At 46.7% G+C, this 18,498-nt stretch overlaps 2 protein-coding genes across 8 annotated transcripts in view; one reads left to right on the top strand and one right to left on the bottom strand.

The window, feature by feature from the left end:
- The first annotated feature begins 249 nt into the window (after positions 1–249).
- Positions 250–5,572, top strand: THAP9 (THAP domain containing 9). 2 transcript variants are annotated; one of them, XM_074867564.1, is made up of 5 exons: positions 250–372; positions 465–638; positions 746–1,034; positions 1,689–1,839; positions 3,099–5,572. In XM_074867564.1, the coding sequence occupies exons 4-5, from the start codon at positions 1,721–1,723 to the stop codon at positions 5,104–5,106; spliced, it is 2,127 nt and encodes a 708-aa protein (XP_074723665.1). In that variant the 5' UTR covers positions 250–372; positions 465–638; positions 746–1,034; positions 1,689–1,720; the 3' UTR covers positions 5,107–5,572. The 2 variants fall into 2 exon arrangements, with proteins under 2 accessions (XP_074723665.1, XP_074723664.1); XM_074867563.1 differs by having other exon boundaries at positions 443–638.
- A 2,788-nt stretch (positions 5,573–8,360) lies between these two features.
- Positions 8,361–18,498, bottom strand: part of LIN54 (lin-54 DREAM MuvB core complex component) — a 41,333-nt gene continuing 31,195 nt past the window's right edge. For all 6 annotated transcript variants that reach the window (XM_074867566.1, XM_074867570.1, XM_074867567.1 and 3 more), the window contains 6 exons: positions 16,832–16,923; positions 15,508–15,579; positions 12,973–13,075; positions 12,644–12,781; positions 11,747–11,949; positions 8,361–11,172 (listed from right to left, as the gene is read on the bottom strand). In XM_074867566.1, coding sequence (XP_074723667.1) covers positions 10,971–11,172; positions 11,747–11,949; positions 12,644–12,781; positions 12,973–13,075; positions 15,508–15,579; positions 16,832–16,923 — 810 coding nt within the window. In that variant the 3' untranslated portion in view covers positions 8,361–10,970. The remainder of the gene's footprint in view (positions 11,173–11,746; positions 11,950–12,643; positions 12,782–12,972; positions 13,076–15,507; positions 15,580–16,831; positions 16,924–18,498) is intronic.

The raw sequence follows: 18,498 nt of genomic DNA, 5'->3' as shown, positions 1-18,498 counted from the left end.
TCGCCGCTTGTCATTGGCTGCTTCTCCCCCCATCCCTGCTAGCGGTTGGCTGGGTTCCCTGCCCGTTCCGGCCACGCTTCTCTGCTTACGTCAGCCGAGGCGGAAGTGCAGCACTGCCGCAAGGCCATGGGCGGCCGCCGCGCCCAATGGGGAAGCAGTTCCCAACGGGAAGGCCCGGGAGTGGCAGCTCGCGAGCCAATGGGAAAGGAGGAAGCGAGCGGGCGGTGGTAGCCAATGGGCGGGCGCAGTTCCGGGGCGGGGCGTCGCGGCGGGCCGCGGCGGCGGGGCGGCCATGACGCGGAGCTGCTCGGCCCTGGGCTGCACCGCTCGCGACAACGGGCGGAGCCGGGAGCGTGGTATCTCCTTCCACCAGTGAGTGCGGCCGGCCCCCGCACCCCGCCCGCGCCTCCCGCTCCCGCCTCCCACTCCCTTCTCTCCGCAGGTTCCCGGTGGACGCCGTGCAGCGCCGCGAGTGGATCCGCGCCGTGAACCGCGTGGACCCGCGGAGCCGCCGGGCGTGGCGGCCGGGCCCCGGGGCCATCCTCTGCTCGCGGCACTTCGCCGAGACCGACTTCGAGCGCTACGGGCTGCGGCGGAAGCTGCGCCGGGGGGCCGTGCCCTCCCGCTTCTCCCCCCCGGTGCGTGCGGGGATCGGCCTCGCTCCGCCCGACCCCCCACTCGGCCGGGCCGCGCCGGTGTGCGGTGACCGGCTGCCCCCCGCCTCCCCTTCTCTCTTCCCCGCCAGGAGCCGCTGGGCGCCGGCCGGAGGAGCGGCCCCCCCGGCCGGGCGTTGAAGCAGCCCCTCGCCAGCGCCCCCGCCGGGGACCACAACTACAGCCTGAGGGGACAGCGGGCGGCGGGCGGCGAGGCGCGGCCGGTGCCGGAGGCCGCGCAGCAGCAGCAGCTCCCCGCGGCCGGGCCGTGCTCCCCCGCCGCCCCCCGGCCCAGAACGGTGACGAGCGTCCTCCGGGAGCTGGCGGACAAGCAGCAGCTTTCTGAGGAAACCGTGAGTTTGCTGCAGGCCCAGTTCTCAGGTACTGCTGGGGGCGGTTGCTAAGGCAGAGCGCTTCGGGGTGCGTGCTTCCCCCACCCCGTTTTAGGTACTTGTTTGACTTCACGGTACACAGAACCCCTCATTCCTAGGTCTGGGGCTGGAGCGCGGAGGCCGTGTGATTTGAAGCTCTGGGACACAGCAGCCAATTCGGAAAAGAATTAAAATCTCCTTGAAAAAACTCAATTCCTTGAGGCTGGTTATGGTGCTCAGGTCAGACCTGTAACCAAGGCTGTTGAACCAAACCGTGCCACCCTTCAGCTGATAGAGGACTCAAGAAAATATTCCCCTTGTCTTTTGTGCTGTCCAGAAGCAAGCTCTGTTCACATGAGTAATAGAACCCGAAGAAGCCATTTCAAATTGCAGGGTCAACCATAAGTTAATGTCTTCTCTCCTGTCATGTCAATTTTTAAGCAGAACCCCCATCTAAAACACAGTCTTTACTCAAAACTGTGGAATAACATCAGATAGGAAAAGATGGTGGTGTTGAACAGTGATAGTATTGCTGAGCTGTACGCTTTATGCAACTCAGGACTGTGATTCCAGAGCCCACACTGCTGTCTTGTATTCTGCATCCCTCTGGTATCACCTATTTATTTGCTTCACTGAACTGACCTCCTTTTTTTTTTTTAAGCAGATTTGCCTTGCGACTTGCACAGGTGGAGGCAGATGACAGAATATTCACCAGAAATGAAGCAATTTGCTTGTATTCTACACCTCTACCATGTTAAGGCCTATGATTATCTACAGAAGATTTTTCCCCTCCCTCATCCTTACAGCCTGACAAAGCAAGTTTTTATTCATTCATTTTGAATGTATTTTTAAGTACTCATGTAAAAATCGGTGTAACGTATGTCCTGAAAACGTTCAGCGTTAGTAGTTTCTCCCTACTTTGTTTTAGTAACGGAAGCAGAGTGGGAAGCAAATGTCAAGAAATATTGTTACCCCTCATCTCAGAGAGCTGGTATATGTGGGTCACAGCATAAGAATAACACATTCCTCACAGTAACAATTTTAGAGTGAGTGTGGAGTTTGCCAAGTACTGCCATCTTTTTTTGAAAAAAGCTACATTTCAGGGCCTCAGTTGCTGTGTTTTACTGTTTGCTGGGGAGGCAGGGGGAATATAAAAAAGAGGTGCTTTAACCTCCTGGGACATGGTCTTGCCCTGTGTGCAGCATAGACTTGTGAGAGGGGAGGGATGAGACAAATAGTGGAAGGGCGGGCAAATACAAGTAAGGTCATCTAAAAAGCAGCAGTAGGAAGGCAGGGATAAGGGAGCATCTGCAGTACTCCAGCAGCAGCCTAAATCAAAGGAGGAGAGAGGGGCAGGAATAAGAAGCAGTAGAGGAAATCAAAACCAATAGGACTACACATGGAAAACTTTGGGGCTGTTTTCTGGGAAAGGGAAAAGTCAAGAAGGGAACATGAGAACGTGAAGGACTGCATGAAGCAGAGTAGAGCTTTGGTTTTTCTCACCTTGCCTCACAAAGAATCTTGACAAGTGCATGTTTCAAAGTTACGGAAGGGAGATACTTCTGTATCACATAACTCAATTGTGTCACTCACTGCAAGTAGTTACATAGACTCAGAATTTACTACCTGCAGCGCTATCAGACCCATTATCAAGGAGTGAAGTTGTAATAGCACACAGAAGCTGAAGAAAGTCATCCCCCCCTGCCAGGTTTTGAGTCTCAAACTCCTGTAGCGTAGTTGGAGGATGCCCAACAGACACCCACTGTCCATGCCAGCCTGTGGGGTCTTCACACAGCTTCTTCCAAAGGATCTGCTCAAAGGGGTGCAAGAGGTAGTGGATGGAGAGTATGTTCCTCATGGGCTGCCAAGGCTTTCACATCTAAACTGGATTATGATGCGTGGGGCAGAAAAAGCCAGTTGGGAAGGAGAGCAGTCTGGTGTTGGTGGCCCTCTGCATACTCTGATCTGCTCTGCAGCTCCAGACACAGCTGACCACAGGCTAAGTGGTAAAAGGTGCTGACTTGCTTCAGTTTTCTCAGAATCACATGTAATTGTATCCTCCCTTTTTTCCCAGTTGGCTGTCTAATGATGAGGCTGCTGCAGGCTTCAGCAACGACATTTTTCTCCGCCTTCAGGAAAAGGTGGAGAGAGGGGAACAGGCCTACCGCTACTGTGCCCTGATGGTACAGGACATGTCCCTGCAGAAGCAGCGGGAGTGGGACCTGCACACCCAGCACCCGACAGGCTTTATTGACTTGGGAGCAGGCGCGCTCGATGCTGACGAAACTCCGCTGGCCTCGGAAGCCCTAATTCTCATGGCAGTCGGCATTTCGAGTCCCTGGACAGCTCCACTTGGCTACTTCTTTGTGAACAGCACAACTGGCCACTTCCTTGCTCAGCTGCTTCGTCACACCATTAATAAGCTGAACAACATTGGCATCGTGGTGCTGGCTGTGACGTCGGGTGCCACCGGTCGCGGTGCCGAGACTGCCAGAGCTCTGGGGATTAGGATAGATCCCGAAAGGATTCAGTGCACTTTCCAGCATCCGCCTGGCTCTGCTCACAGCATCACGTACTTTTTCGACGTCTGCCACGCGCTCCAGCTGATACGGAATGCTCTGCAGTGCTTCCAGAAGATAGAGTGGCTCAGCGACACCGCGCAGTGGCAGCATGTGGTGGAGCTGGCGGCTTTGCAGGAGCGGAGGGTGTTAGAGCCATGCAGTCCCAAGTCGGGCGGACCTGGGAATAAGGAGAGTTACCACCTGAAGATTAACCTTGCTACCCTGTTGTTCAGCGAGGGTGCTGCTGATGCACTGGAACACCTCCAGAAGCTGGGCCTGGCCTCGTTCCAGAACTGCAGCGGTACCGTCAAGTTTGTGCGCTTGATGAGCCGGCTGTGTGATGTATTTCACAGCGGAGGTCCCTGGAGAAGGGGACTGAAGGGGCCTTTGCTAGCTGGAAATTACACCAAAATAAGCCACCTCTTTAACGAGGCCAAGAGCTTCTTCACCACCTTAACGGACTCTATGGGGAGATATATTATTAAGAGCAAATGCAAGTTAGGATTTCTGAGTTTCTTGCTCAACGCCGAAAGCCTCAAGTGGCTTTACACCAACTATGTGTGTCCAGAAGACGCTCCTTCCCGTCACCTCCTGACCTACGCCCTCAGCCTCAACCCGCTGGAGCTGTTCCTCGGGGCCCTCCAGCAAGCCTGTGAGGGCAGCGGGAGCCCCACCTGCACCGTGTTCCGGGCCGCGTATCACAAACTGCTGGCCAGCTGCAGCCTGGCACCGGCCTCACCCCACAGCCGTGGCTCAGGCAGCACAAACTCCTGGGATGTAGCTCTGTCTTGTAGGAGAGATCTGACCCTCGGCAGCGTGCGTGCTCAGTATAACACAGCTCGGGGGAGGACCCCGTCCCAGTACCCCTATTGCGCCGGCCTGCTCTTGCGTGGCACCGCGCTGAGTAACGCGCTGACAGACCTCTCGCTGCACGCACGGAGCCTCACCTGCGCCGCGGGCTTCGTTGCTGAGCAGTTAGCCTCCGACTTGCAATGCGAGGCTTGTCTTGCTTCCCTTTTTGAGTTAGATGAGAGCAGGCTGAGGTGCAGGTCTGTGCTCTATGTAAAAAAGTTTGGTGGAGTGACTCTGCCCTCGGCAAGTGTACACTACATCACAAGCATTTCGGAGCAAGTCCTAAACCAGTGTGACAAAGTAGGAGATGCCAACAAAAACACTAAGCTGTGGCATTTGTCTCTAGAACAGAAAGTCTTCCAGGAGCTTCTGGGAGAAAGTCCCCTCTTCCCCACCCTCACGAACCATTTGTTTGATGGCGAGTTGTGCGTCAACAACCACTACACCATCTTGGTAAAGGAAATAACACGATGTTACTTAAACATCAGAACAAACCATGCCAAACACCTGAACTTGACCTGCCGTTGTGGAAAGCACAGATTGAAGAAACTGAAGGGAAGACATGGGTTTCCATCACCACTGGGTAGCTGTCAGTCAAGCCAAACCCACTGGGGTCATGAGTCCTCACTGCTATTCCAAGGATGGCTGGCCCCTGCTGAGGTTCCGTGATGGCCAGATTAGGTGACACGCGTGAGGAAATGATGTTTACCCATGATTTGGCCAGCAAAACTAGTGTTGGTAAGCAGTGATGTGTTGGGCTGCTGCAAACAATCCGATCAGAGCTTCACTGAGCAAAGCAAGGGAGTTCATCTGATCCTGCGTTCCATCAGGTGATCCTGCAAAGCGGCCACGTATTTCACGAGAGACATGTGGCAGTCAGGATGAGCAATGGTTGCTCAGGATGTCTGGGGAGGGGTTAGGGGACACTCTGCAGTGTCCCCTGGAGGTGCTGGGTGGCTTAGTGCTGTGAGTGCTCTTGCCAGGAGAAAATTAATGTGTCTTCCACGTGGGTGGGGGGCATGCATGTGTGCTGGCACTTTGTTGTCACCAAAGCAGATACGCTTTCAAAAAGCTGGAGGTAAGAAAGCTTGCAGAACTTTTACTTGAAAAGGAAAATAAAGACGTGAAAACAGCACTCAAGTTGTATACAAGCTCTAATCTCCACTCCAACACATCTCATCAAACACATAACAGGCTGTGTAAGTCTAGATCCCTTGAAGGGGGGAGTACAATATCAAACTGTACCCCTAAAGCCCCACATTTTACAGGTGAGGTAGTGGATCCATGGCTGTTGTCCACGAAGGCGAGGGTGCAGCGCTGAGGCTGCGACTGGGCTGTCGTGCCCAGCAGTACCCGTGGGCACTGACACCCTCCTCTCGGGGCAGGAGCCCCAGGGTGTGCTGTGTTCTCGGTCTCATTAGACGGCCCCATCAGGTCACCCACATGCCACACGGCCCCATCCTTGCGGAGCTGGCGTGTGCCCTGCAGCCCAAGGCACGAGGCAGTCTCCTGTTCAGATCTTGTTTCCACCAGTGACGAATCACAGGTTTGATGCCACCGAGTAGGACAGGCTTCTTCAGTCAGTTCACTTTCCCAGCAAGGAAGCTGCCTTGGTGTGCAGTGCTTCAGCTGGAATAGCAAAGTTTGGCATAATTGCTACTAAATGGCTTCCCTCTGCTATGCAGAACAGCAGGTCAAGATGGAAGGCAAGTATTTCCCACAACACTGGCTGTTCAGTTACTTTTGAGCTGCGTTTTGGAGATGGGATGAAAAATGGTGATCCACCATATCCCAGGGCAGGAAGAATATTCAAGGTGCCATTCTGCCTACCAGTGACTTGACAAAGCTGTCCCTTGTCAGTTTGGGTTCTTTCTCTTCCCCTAGTCCTCACTCATGGTAGGTAAACGGTCAGTGTGAGGTTCACGGGTGGACTGGAGGATCTTCAAGGTCTTTTCCAACCGTGATGATTCTGTGATTCTGTAAAGAGCTGCTGCACTCAATTCCTCAAACTCTGAGAGCAGCAGCACTGCAGAACTTCACACATTCTCTGCTGGGAGTAGCAAACCAAAACATGTAGACTTTATTTTTCTAGTCCAATTATCTGTGCAAAAAGCCATGTTGAAGCTGTCGCTGCCACGGAGCCATTCCAGCTACAAGAGACTGCGGGAAATGATTTCCCTCCCATATACATGCGAGACATGATTTTTAGGACAACTGGCAAAACGCTGATGAAAATCCCAGTGGTAGGCTGGTTGCACTCACATAATGTAATATTTGCGTTTTCTGAACCTCCAGCCCCAATATGAGCTGAGCCATAGGGAACAGGCACTTCCTCGCTGGGCATTTTTGATGGCTGCGTGTCAGCCTGCTGCAACCTCGTGTTTACACCTGAGGGAGCTTGTGTAGCTCGGTTCTTTCTGAGCTTCCTCCCAAACGGGAAGCTCTTGCACGAAGATGCACGAGGGTTCCTGGCCGCAGCACCAAGCTGTGAACATGGCGGGTGTGCCACGCACAGGGCTTCCCCATCTGAATTTCTCTGAATTTCGGTTGAGCTGTGCAGACAGGCTGGGCTCTGGGTGTTTCTGTGGCTGACCTGCCTGTACCCGTGACCATCACAATTCACACATCCTTTTGTAATTCGCTGAAATACTGGTGACAGGTTTTCAAGAGATGTTGAGGAAACTTTACAGGGCTTGGTAGGATGAGGTTTGAGCAAAAGCACATTATTAGAAGAAAGTGTGGCTGTTATCTAGTTAACAAAGCTATCCAATATTATAAAAAAGCTTGACAGTTGTAATATAGGAACCCTGTACCAATTGCCATTATTTTCCAAAAATACAGTCCTGCTGTGCCCACCACAGATACTGCTGGCTGTACTCACACCACAGGAACTGTCACGTTTCAGTGGAATTTTTCAGCATTCCTAACTCCACAATTGCGACCAAGTGCTTTTCTGCACCACTCCTTTTCCCACAGTGTCTTTTGGACACTGTTTTCCCAGCAACTCCTTGCTCAGACATTCACCTTTTCTCTGAAACAGGCTCCCTCTTGCCCTCCATGAGGTCCATACAGACCCACCCCTAAGTCACTCTGAGCACCTCCTTCCTTCTCTCATCCTCTGTTGCAGCCTCCTCTCACAGCAGCTGGTGTGCTAAGGGGGAAAAGCTCAGTTCAGTAACATCTTTTGTTCACTCAACATCCTAACAACACTCTCAAGACTCCCTGAGCATTGCTCATATACTACCTTTACCAAGCTGCATGTAGAAATTGGATGCACAAATAAAACCAGGTTTTGCTTCGTAGAAACAAACCACAAGCTCTCTTAACTGACTTGTATTCCTCAGTGCAACTGAGTAATACAGCTTTGCAAGAGCTGCTCACAAGCCCCCTCCCCAAGAAACATATAAAAAGACACAAACGCTGCAAGAAAACAGTGCATTGCATCCTGCTAACAAGCAGTCTAAGGCTCTCAACAAAGCTTTGCCTCAAAGTTCTGCCTGGGGTCCTCAATGAGCTCTGTGTAGCACCCTGCTGTCTTCAAGGGTGCTGCAGAATGGCCTTGAGCATTATGCTGAGCAGGAGGAGGTTCGTCTAGCCACTGCATGTGAAAAAAAAAAAAAAAAAAAAATCTATGCTTTCTCATTAAAGAATTTAAAAGAAATTGAGAAATTAATGTGCTGGCTTGGTTGACACATTTTGGCCCTTTATGAACTCTGCCACAACGTGTCACGAATCGCTACGCAAGACAGCATGCTAGTAACCATGGTTTATCTCTGGTAGGATTTGATCTCATACTGAAAATCCAAGCCAGTACTTGCATCAGAAGTGGGCCTAGTGTTAACAGATTTATTTTGTTATTTCAGTGAAAATCTGTATGTATTTGTCAGTGCTGAAGGAAAGGAGTGCAAAAAAAAAAAATCGTATTTACAGAATAGTATAAATGTTTATTTTTCTTTGTGATTTATCTGACTGTTTTATTTGTACAATATAGAAAAGTGTACTCTTTGAATAGGTCTAGTAAATATAAATTTAATTTTCCTACTTTCCAATGTAAACAGAACTAGAAAATGAATCCTTGCCCCACTCCCAATTATTTTTATGTAACTGGATGAACTTGACTGTGAATCTTGTCCAGCAATTTGATGCAAATGGCTAAGGAAGTACAAAAACCAATTCACACATTCTACACCAGGGAGAGGGGAGAGAGGAATTCAAGCTTAATATCTGAGAAAGCTTGTTCGAAACAAAATAGAAGAACCAAGAGCATTTGATTGCACCTTCAAAGTCTTTACAAGCAAAATATTCTCAAGCAATGCCATCATACATAATTACAACTGTAATCTAAATTTCACAAGTGTTTTTGCACACTGTATATAAATACACATCACAAAAGGTGCAATTTAGAGTAAGACAGATTATATACAAAATTAACATGGATTGAAGTCTAAACAAAAGAAGGCATATTGCAATCTGTTTGAAAAATACGTAAGTAGGTATTACTTTATTCACTTACTCTAATTTACATTTATACAAATCTTACTGGACATACTATGGTCACTAGAAGTAAACTGAATATCCGCACTATCTACATGTAAAGTTACTGCACTGAGTTTTTAGTAAATCCAAGTCCTAATTATGAAAAAAATGGCATTTGCTTACACAAGAGGTGGGTTCCCTTTTCAGAGATCTGCACAAATACACTTGCTATTTATGCTCAAAGAGATGTTAATAGCAGACAGGGCCCTTCAGACAGCGACTGGCAGGTCAGACCTTGTCTGCAGTGGGCACTCAACAGGCCTACCACCACAGCTGGCCACCTCCCAGGCCCTTTTTGTCCCCCTGAGGCATTTTGAGGAGGGTCCAGAGAAGGGTCAGGGAGAAAGGGCCTTCTGCTCGGTGCGCAGGATCATGGGGTGAAGACGAGAGCGGAAGCATCCCCCCATCCTATTGCCATCACGCGTCCAGGCACTTCGCTCTGCTGCCGGCTTGCCTAGCCCCTACCTTTCGCCAGCATCGCCCTGCTAGAAAAGCTGGAGGAAGAGCTCTGCTGCACTTCTCTGTATTTATAGCTTTACAGGAGGAATACAAAACCCCTTTTGGAAAAACCTAGCTAGTTCAGGCTGCAGTGAGACAGGTAATAAAAATGCTTGCGATTAAACACGGTTATTGATGTTCACAGTAGCTTAGTAACCTACCAGGTTAATTGTGCCAACACTATCAAAAATGTGATCTGAGATTGCCCGTAACAAATACTGAAAAAATCTCCTGCCCTAGTCTAATACACAGCTATAGTTGATTCCCCCTGCCCCCCAGCTTTGTATAAAAGGATCCGTGCATCTGTTTTGGTAGCAATCCTGATTCTGTGCTAGCACCCTCTCAGATCATGGCTTTCACAGTCATTCTAAACAACATGAAAAAAAGCGTACACTAATTGCCAACATGCAGAGAAGCAGCATCCTGAAGACCCACAACCAGGCTGAACATGATCCCTACCTGTGTTTGCAAGTCGATTTGGATGCAGATTGTCTCGAGTCCTTGTTAAGACAACTGTGGTTCCACCATCTCCCATGACCTCAGCTTCTCAGACTTTTCCAGGGTGACAACTCCATCCTAGAAAACACAACGGGCTGCACAGCCCTTCCTCCAGTGAGGGATTAGGCTGCTGCAGACCTCTGAAAAACCAAGCTTCACCCAAGCAACAGCATCCACCTGCTGCACGCTTAGGTAACAGTGCACACTGGGCAGACAGTCTGGCATTGTGGCACAGCTGCTCTTCCTCACTTCTGAGAACAGGCCACTGTTTTAGCCTTCAAGTTCCAGCTTAAGAGATATCTGAGCTCTCAGTCACGTTTCTATAAAAAAATTCCCATTAATTCCATTCACCTCTAAACTCCTTGGGCCCTGCTCCAGCGAGATTCTCCACCACTTGCCCAGCGCTGAATCTGCAAGCAACCCCTCTGTATTATTGCCTATGTATTTCACAGTGCTCCGTGCACTAAAGGAATATGCTGTGTCAAGTCCTAAATATGAGTCCTACCTTCCATTTAGATGATCATTTTTACACAATTCCTTTCAGAGCTATCTTGGATACACTGATACTTCCTTATTATTGGCCTGTTGACAAAAGCATCACCTGGCTGTTGACATCACCTGTGTTTTCCTGTATGCACAAAGTGATGCAACTCCATACACTGTAAATAATATATATTATAATAATTTATATATGCCCTTCAGGCAATTATTCTGGGGGAAAGGGGAGAACACATCTAATGTTTAAGAAACCCAACGTAAAAGCTGTACATCAGCAAGAAGATTTGACCTTTAGGCATTGTCTTAAGTAGAAGAGGATTTAGCTAAGATTTAAAAGGCTCTGCATCTTGTTATAAAAGATTTTCTTGTTTCAATCTTATACAAGTCAATTTACAACAAGCACCAAATTAACAAATATTATTAAATCCTCTATGCCAAACAAAAGTGTCCCTGTGCCTTAAGTGTTCTGTTCAGTCCGCTTCATGGTGGCTCATGTGCACGAGTCAGCAGTTCATGGCACAAGGGTCACTTTTGGACTTCCCTGCAGAGTTAATAACTCTCATCAAACAGCGTCCAAACTCCTCGAGGATCATGCGCTCTGCTGCAGCTTTTGACTTGCCCATCTTCTCTGCTTGCTCTGCCTGGGCGAGAAGGCATTCGCAGGTCGCATCGGCTACCTCCTTGGTTACAAACGTAAAGGGCAGCCTGAAACAAAGATAGAGGCACTCACTTTCAGCAAAAACACAGTGCACCGAACTCCAGAGCTGGGCAACTTTTTAGTACAAGGACTGATGAGATTTCATCTGTCCCATTGCTTCCAAGAGCCTTTAGACAACCAGCAGGGAGTGGATAAGCCACAGTTAGTGTCACATGAATTGGTGGGCCGTTGCGCTTTGGGGCCTGCCTCCATCCACGTACATTTTGAAACAGCCTTTGAAATGCCCACATACATAGAACAATTCTCCAGATTTCACTGTAAGGGCAGCTCAAGGATTACATCCTTTAGTAAATGGAACACTTGTACTTCATGCTTTCTGTGAGCACACGGGCAACCATGAGAAGAGAATGCTTAGTGACACGCTGGAGCACAGCTAAGCTTGGCATACCCTAGGTCCCACAGAAAGCACGGTTGTGTGAACATAAAGCTCCATTCACCTGAGCGCTCCTGCTTCTACAGCTTACGCAGATAACATTCAAAGGTGACAGGGACATACCTGTCACATACATCAGAAAAAAAACATGTCAGAAGCAACTGAAACAGGGTGCTGCATTAACTTACTTCCCGCCACCACTGCTGAGCGCTGGTGTTGGCCTTGTCAGCAGATCTGAGATCTGGGAAGATAACTTGGTCTTTGCAGCGGTCTGCTGCTGCACCCTAACTTCTGCAGCGTCTGCTAAATGCATCAGTGTCTTTCGCTCTGGGCTTTCTTCAAAATTTTTACAGCCAATGCATTTGCATATGGAAGAACACATGATTTTTGCCTGAAACAAACAAACAAAACATGAGAAACCTGTAGCAACCTTGACTCCCTTTAAGACAAACCAGAATGAAAAGGAGATCTTGTTTTAATCTCTTATTAATTAGTCACTAGAAGAAACTCTCAAGTAGTAGTTTTCTCTCCAAATTCTCACCTCAAACTGAGATGCCTTTCCAGAAAGTATACCTGAATCAAATGCAAATCAGTGGTTTCCCACTCATCCCTTTCTTCACCAACCTACTGTTAACAGTGGAATTTAGGTGGTTGAACTGTGAGAGAGGTCAGTCTGACATACCTCTGCATCCACAGACCCATCAGTTAGCTGACAACAACTTTTGTTTTTGTCTTCCACAGACATGTTCTATCCCAGAACATCTGTGGGATGCTGCTTCAACTCCTCCTAGGGACTTGGTACGGCAGATTTCTTTAGGAAATACCACTCTTCAGTAAAGGACAAATCCAAGCCTAAGTTTGAAGCTGCTACATGGTTTAAAATTAAACTTATAGAAGTGATCAATTCTGCCATATACATGGCTTTCTGTGTGCAAATTGCTGGAAGAAGAGATAGCATTATTGCAATAGAAAAGAATAGAAAACATTATAGCAATCAGTACAAAGAAGAGACAAAGCAAATCAGAGAAGCTACAGCACTAAAAGGGAAAAAGACGGTATCTTCAAGATGAGATAATGCTTCGTACCTCATAACATTCGCAGTAGTTTTTGAGACATCCTGAGCGTTTACAGTTACACCCTTTGCTGTGTCTCCGATCCGATTCTCCTTCCTTTCCTTTCCCTATTTTGGGCTTGAAGGCTTCAGGGTTTCTGTCAAGGCAGGCCTGTCAATGGACACCCAAAGGGTAAGTCACTGCATGCAGGGACCAGAATTTAGAGGTGTGATAAAGAACTTAAGCCTTGCACATGTGGGAGGAGGTCAGGGCATTACACACCCACTCTGCCCCACGCCGTAGCTTCAGAAGACGGAAGCTAAATGGCTTTGATCCCAGGGACAGGGGAAGAGGCCCCTCACCTTTATTGCTTTTTGTCTATCATTTTCATGGTCCAGGTTGTTGTAACAATTTGTACAGTTGCAGTTATTGCAGAATTCACCATTTGCAAAACAATCGCAATACCTGAAACAGAAGATGCAGAAGGCATTTGTAAACACGACCATTACAGTGGTGTTAGTACCGATGACAGTAGCAGAAGGTCCTAGTCTGACGATACGCACACACAGTAGGTGTAAGGGTCACCCTATGCTCAACTCCAGGTGTACGAGTGGTATCAAGCCTCACCGCAAGGCCTAAATCCTCTAGCGCAGGTCTAGTTGCTGTCTAAAGACACAGGTATAGCTCCAGGCTGTCTGTTGGAGCTATGTGTTCACACAGCACAGGTCCCCTCAGCAGCAAGAGAAGCTAATGAGACTTATTTCTAGGGTGACTCTGGGGTGGCTGACCCACACATTGAGGGCCATCCTGCCACAGCCACCTCATCGCCAGTTCCTGGCCCAGCCACTTCATCAAGTCAGCCTTCAAGAGCTCTCCTACAGCCAAAACAAAAGGCAAGCCATTGGAGTGCTAATCAACAGGCAAACTGACTAACACAGCAACTAGCCTTTTTTTGTTAATTTTGCCCCTAAACTGTTTACAGCTGTGAACTGAGGCAGAGTTTGCCATAGCAGGGATGGAATAGAAGAGGAACTTGTTAGTGGTACACCTCATAGGCTTTGGAGCACAGGTAAAATAGGAGAGGATCTGGATGAGGATAAAGCTGTAGTTATCTGAGATTTTTTAAAGGGACAAGTGTGTGAATAAAAAGCAGCAAAACATTGACAGGAAAAGCCAATCACATTGCCATGCCTCTTATGTACCTCTGCTACCTCCCACCAAAACCAAGATCTCATGACACCATCCCACAGATCTGATACATGGAAGCACCACATTCATTGTCAGCTCAAACATGGCTTTGGGCCACGACAAACTCTGGCATGTTTCAATGCGTCCAGTACCACCTCCACGTATAGCTGATGGAAACTGCTGATCCTCTTCAGTTACCTTTGAAATCCTGGGAGCACATCTTTAGGAGCCTGAACCCCTTGCAAAACTGGCTTCCCGTGGCTAGCCCAGGGTTACACCACAAGAACTAGATTAGGGTTGGCCCAGAGTCCCTTCGTCTGGTTGAACTGCATTTTGGTGATTTTTAGCAACCTGAATGGTCCCAGGGACAAACTATATCAAAAGCTTTTACAATCTGTAATAGCTCTCCTTTCTGTCCTGTATAAAATTCAGTAGTGGAATGGTCCTGGTTTCCAAAACAAACAGCGCCAACATCAACCCAGAGCATCAGTGAGCAAATAACTTCTCTGAGTTTTCTTCTTTCAGGCTATGTGCCTACCTTCAACATTCATTTGGGAAAAAGGAACTCCCCTTCCAGATGGGAAAAAGTTTTACTAGGGAGAAAGCACATTTGCCGGAGTGAATTAGCCATTTGCTCCACACCTAGCCATTATATATATATAATGCCATTTTATATATGCCTAGCCGTTGTATATATATATAAATTACAGTAACTTACAAGAAAAGTTTGTTTCCAAACAGCATTCTGAAGGTGCAAAGCATCACCAGTGATGCCATTATTCTCCTAGAATTTCTAGAGCATTCAGGTGCCAAAGTGGAAAACCCTAAGCATCTAACATACATTTGGCACTATGAAGCCAGTCACATATGTTGTAAAACATCTGAAAAACCAGCTATGCATCTTCCTGTTTACCATGTCTTCTGTGCAACAGACAATTTTGAGGCTAGGAAGCACAGGGCACACCTCCCCACACAGAGGTAGGGTGTATTACATGAAAAGAAACCCAAGCTGAAAAGTTTAAACACACTTCTTAACTTGGGTTCAGCTACCGTTGCATCACTTTCCCTTTGAGTAGCACACCATCAATTTCCTCTTCATCGTCCACGATTCTGGGAACCACAGATTAATTTCACTATCTCCTCCTGCTATTGTCCCAAAACTGTTAGACTGACTTTAACTTGAGACAAAGAAACATAGCATCTCCTCAGCTTAAAATGCTTTTATGTCAAATTCTTACAAAGACACTGAATGGAGTAGCAAAATATCTCATGAGGATGAGCAGGACTCAGACCTATCAGTGAAGAATCACTTGTCTATTCAGTCATTTAAGAAGACACACAGCCCAATTTTTCTGAAGTACTTGATACAACATGGTATCACCAAAGTATAGTAGTTACCCACTGATGATACCAAGGGATGTCATTTCACTCATAGCAACAACAACACAACTACAGCTGCTGAGTGGAATTGCCTTCACCACACCACAAAGCTGCGAAATCAGGAATTTATAAAATGTTAGGGTCTATATAGCTCACAGGAGTTACAAAATTACACAGGCACTGCAACATCTCCACCAATATCAACAGCAACCTTCAATTAGCATCGAGACATAACATTTCTGATATACTTAAAAACATTATATTCCGATACTCAGCATAAATTTGTGATGTCAAAAATAAGGCTTAAAAAAACCCCAAGTTGTACTTACAATTTCAAACATAGAGACTTAGTACAATTGCAAGGCTTCCTGGGACGGTTTGCAGATTCAGAAGGAATTATTCTGGGGGGGGGAAAAAAGTGCATTTATATACACGCACACTGTTTTATCAGTTTCTTCCTACTTTAAATTCAAGTAAATCACTCATAAGAAAAACTCAGAAAAGAATCTTTATATTGCCCTTGCATTAGGTTTTTGGCTGACTGCGTTTAAGTAACGCAGTTAGCCTATAGTGCCTTTATATAGTGCCTTTGCAACCCAGAAAGAGATGGGTTATTTGCTGCAAGTCTGGCTGCAGGCCTAAAGTAGAAATGACGCTTAAAGCTAGAGGAAGCATCATAACTGAAAACTAGAATCAGGGAAAACTGCCCCAGAACCGCTCTACATGCAAGGGGACTAGATCCAACCCAGGTTCACACAACATGACTGTATCTCTCCTTTTGTTCTAGTTGGAATTTAAAAAAAAACGAACAAAGCAGCTCCGGAATAATAGGAAAGCAAGCCAAAACATGGTGTTCAGTTTCTAGATAAATTTTATATCAGACACAGTCTTTAATGGCTCTTAAAACTCCGATTTTGTGTCACTAATCGCTTTTGATGAAATTCATTCCATCCCTATCCAGCACTTTCAGCATGTAATGCCAGGGAGATTAAATCAAACCCATTTGTTTGAATAGCTGCATCTAGGTTTTGGATTAGTTTCTATCAGTTGAGGTTGCAAGCAACAAAATGCACCTTGGCCTTCCAGCAAACAATAACACAAAAGGACTGTGCAGAACAGCTAAGCCTGCTGGATTGGCAAAGGGAAGATAATACATGTTAGCTGTTATTTTTATCCTTAAAGAAAAAAATACAAGACTGAAAAAAATCAAAGCCTCCTATGAGGATTTATTTTGGGCTTTAGTTCCATTTTGCCATTCGGCTGGATTTCTGCACATGCTAAGCATCTAGCTCTTATATTGTCCAGCACCTCTTTCCAGCAATGTCAAGAAATAATTGAGGCTGGTAGCTCCCAGGTGCTGATGCAAAAAGAAGAATGAGCAACAGGAAGCTTTCAGGTCATCTTCCTGCTACATGAGTTTAAAAAACAGAAAGGAAAACACAGCTCTGATGATGAGACCACCTCAATTGTCAGACAGATCCATGTCCTTTAGTCAGAGGTAATAACCATACCACAGTATACTAGATTTTCTTGGAATATCCCCCAAACCAAACTCCAATACCTAAGCTCCCACTCTTCCTTATAATGGGTCTGACAGATGTTAATTCAGCAGCCTATACAGGTTTTTTTGGTTTTTCTTTGCAAAACACTCACCCGTTGAATGGCAGTCGTGCTTGTGACTGGATACTAGATGTCCCTGTAAAGCCAGTGTTGCTTGCTATAGATACATATGATGATTGTTGTAGCTAACAAAACAAAAACGTTAATGTGTAACAAAATAGATTAAAGTATATACAAGAGGAGGTGTAGCTAGGTTTCTTCAATTAGTTTTCCAGATATTGTTATAAAAATAATATGCTTGCACAGTTTTAGACATTTATAGAACTTGGACCAGGTGGCAACCTCCTGTCTCCACACTTAGCATAAAAAAATTATTTTAGAAGGTCTTTTTGTTCTCTATTACAGTTCCTACAGCCATACAGATAACAGACTACACACAAGTGTTCAGAGTACAAACTGTTCCAGCTCCTAAAAACATGGTCATTTTCCCGCTTCTTTTCCTAAGCAAACCTGCCCCTAATAGAGCAGGATTGCTTCCTGCAGAAATTACTTTAGTGACTTCCTTAATATACAAGCCACTTAATATGGAATCAAATAAAAGCAAGTGAAATGATTTCCATTTCAACTTCTCTGCATATCTGGACCCCACGGTTTGTTTTTCACATTAAAAAACCAAAACCTCCTAAAAACCTGCTAAATGACACTGTTTTGGGCTCCCTTCTTTTGTATTACCCATACACAGCCATTTGCTCCCGCTGGGACAGTTTCTGAAGACAGATTGGTACATAACAAGATATGGACCTACTGGGACCAGGCCAAAGGGGACAGATTGGGTTCGGAAGAAAACCTCTGAGAAGAGGTCCAACAAATGGTATTATTTAGTTTAAGGTAAGATTTGTGAAAGTGGACTGGAAGGACACAGCAAGAGTCTTCAGGGTTAAACTGCAGCTGTGACAAAACCAGAAGGGAACCCAAAATGAGGTACCAGTAATGCCATGAGCTGACAGAGTCCTTGTTTGTACAGACTGGCTGGTCAGCCTTCAACAGAATGTTTCATTTATTTTCCTTTTCATTCTGAATGTTGGTCAGATCTTGGCAAAGAGCAAAAAACCTAATCCCTAGACCTGGGTTGGTGTGACCAGTACCCCCTGCTCCTGACTGCTGGTAATGTGGTTAGCATAACGAACACCATTTTATAATGCCAGCACCATTCTCTGTGACCGAGCGGTTGCATATTCATTCCCTTTCTCCTCATTATCTGGCCACGAAGGTCCTGTGAACCTGAAGTAGACAAACCAAACAGATTTCTTCCCCTCACTACTGGCCTCAAGATTCCTGGGCACCAGGCCGATTCCTTACTGTCCATGGAGGTCTGAGGCACCCAGATAACCAGGTGGTGGCGATGACCCTGTCACAGAACGGGGAAGTGTAACAGCACACATTGTACACAGTCTGTACAATCAACCAGTTACAAGTTCTAAGTGAGGAACCTGGGCCAGAACTGCTGCTGGACAGCAAGACCTGTGATGTCCTGATGGCCAAGGATGCCTCCAGTGACATCTGCTTCCCCCAAGGATAGAGTGACTCATAGACTTTTATGTGATTTTTGAGTCTAGATTATGATTGTTATATCGATAAAGCAAACCATGTATTAAGAATCTGACCTGATCTTCAGAGGGTCTAGGTGATTAGAAATTCTAAGTTAAGTTGTATTATAAATTACGTACTACGCTATTTATAAAATTGTATTACACTGATTC

This window comes from Strix uralensis, chromosome 4, assembly GCF_047716275.1.
Source record: "Strix uralensis isolate ZFMK-TIS-50842 chromosome 4, bStrUra1, whole genome shotgun sequence".
Classification (NCBI taxonomy): domain Eukaryota; kingdom Metazoa; phylum Chordata; class Aves; order Strigiformes; family Strigidae; genus Strix; species Strix uralensis.
The sequence above is the reverse complement of the archived record's forward strand: the minus strand, read 5'-3'. Positions and strand labels throughout refer to the sequence as shown.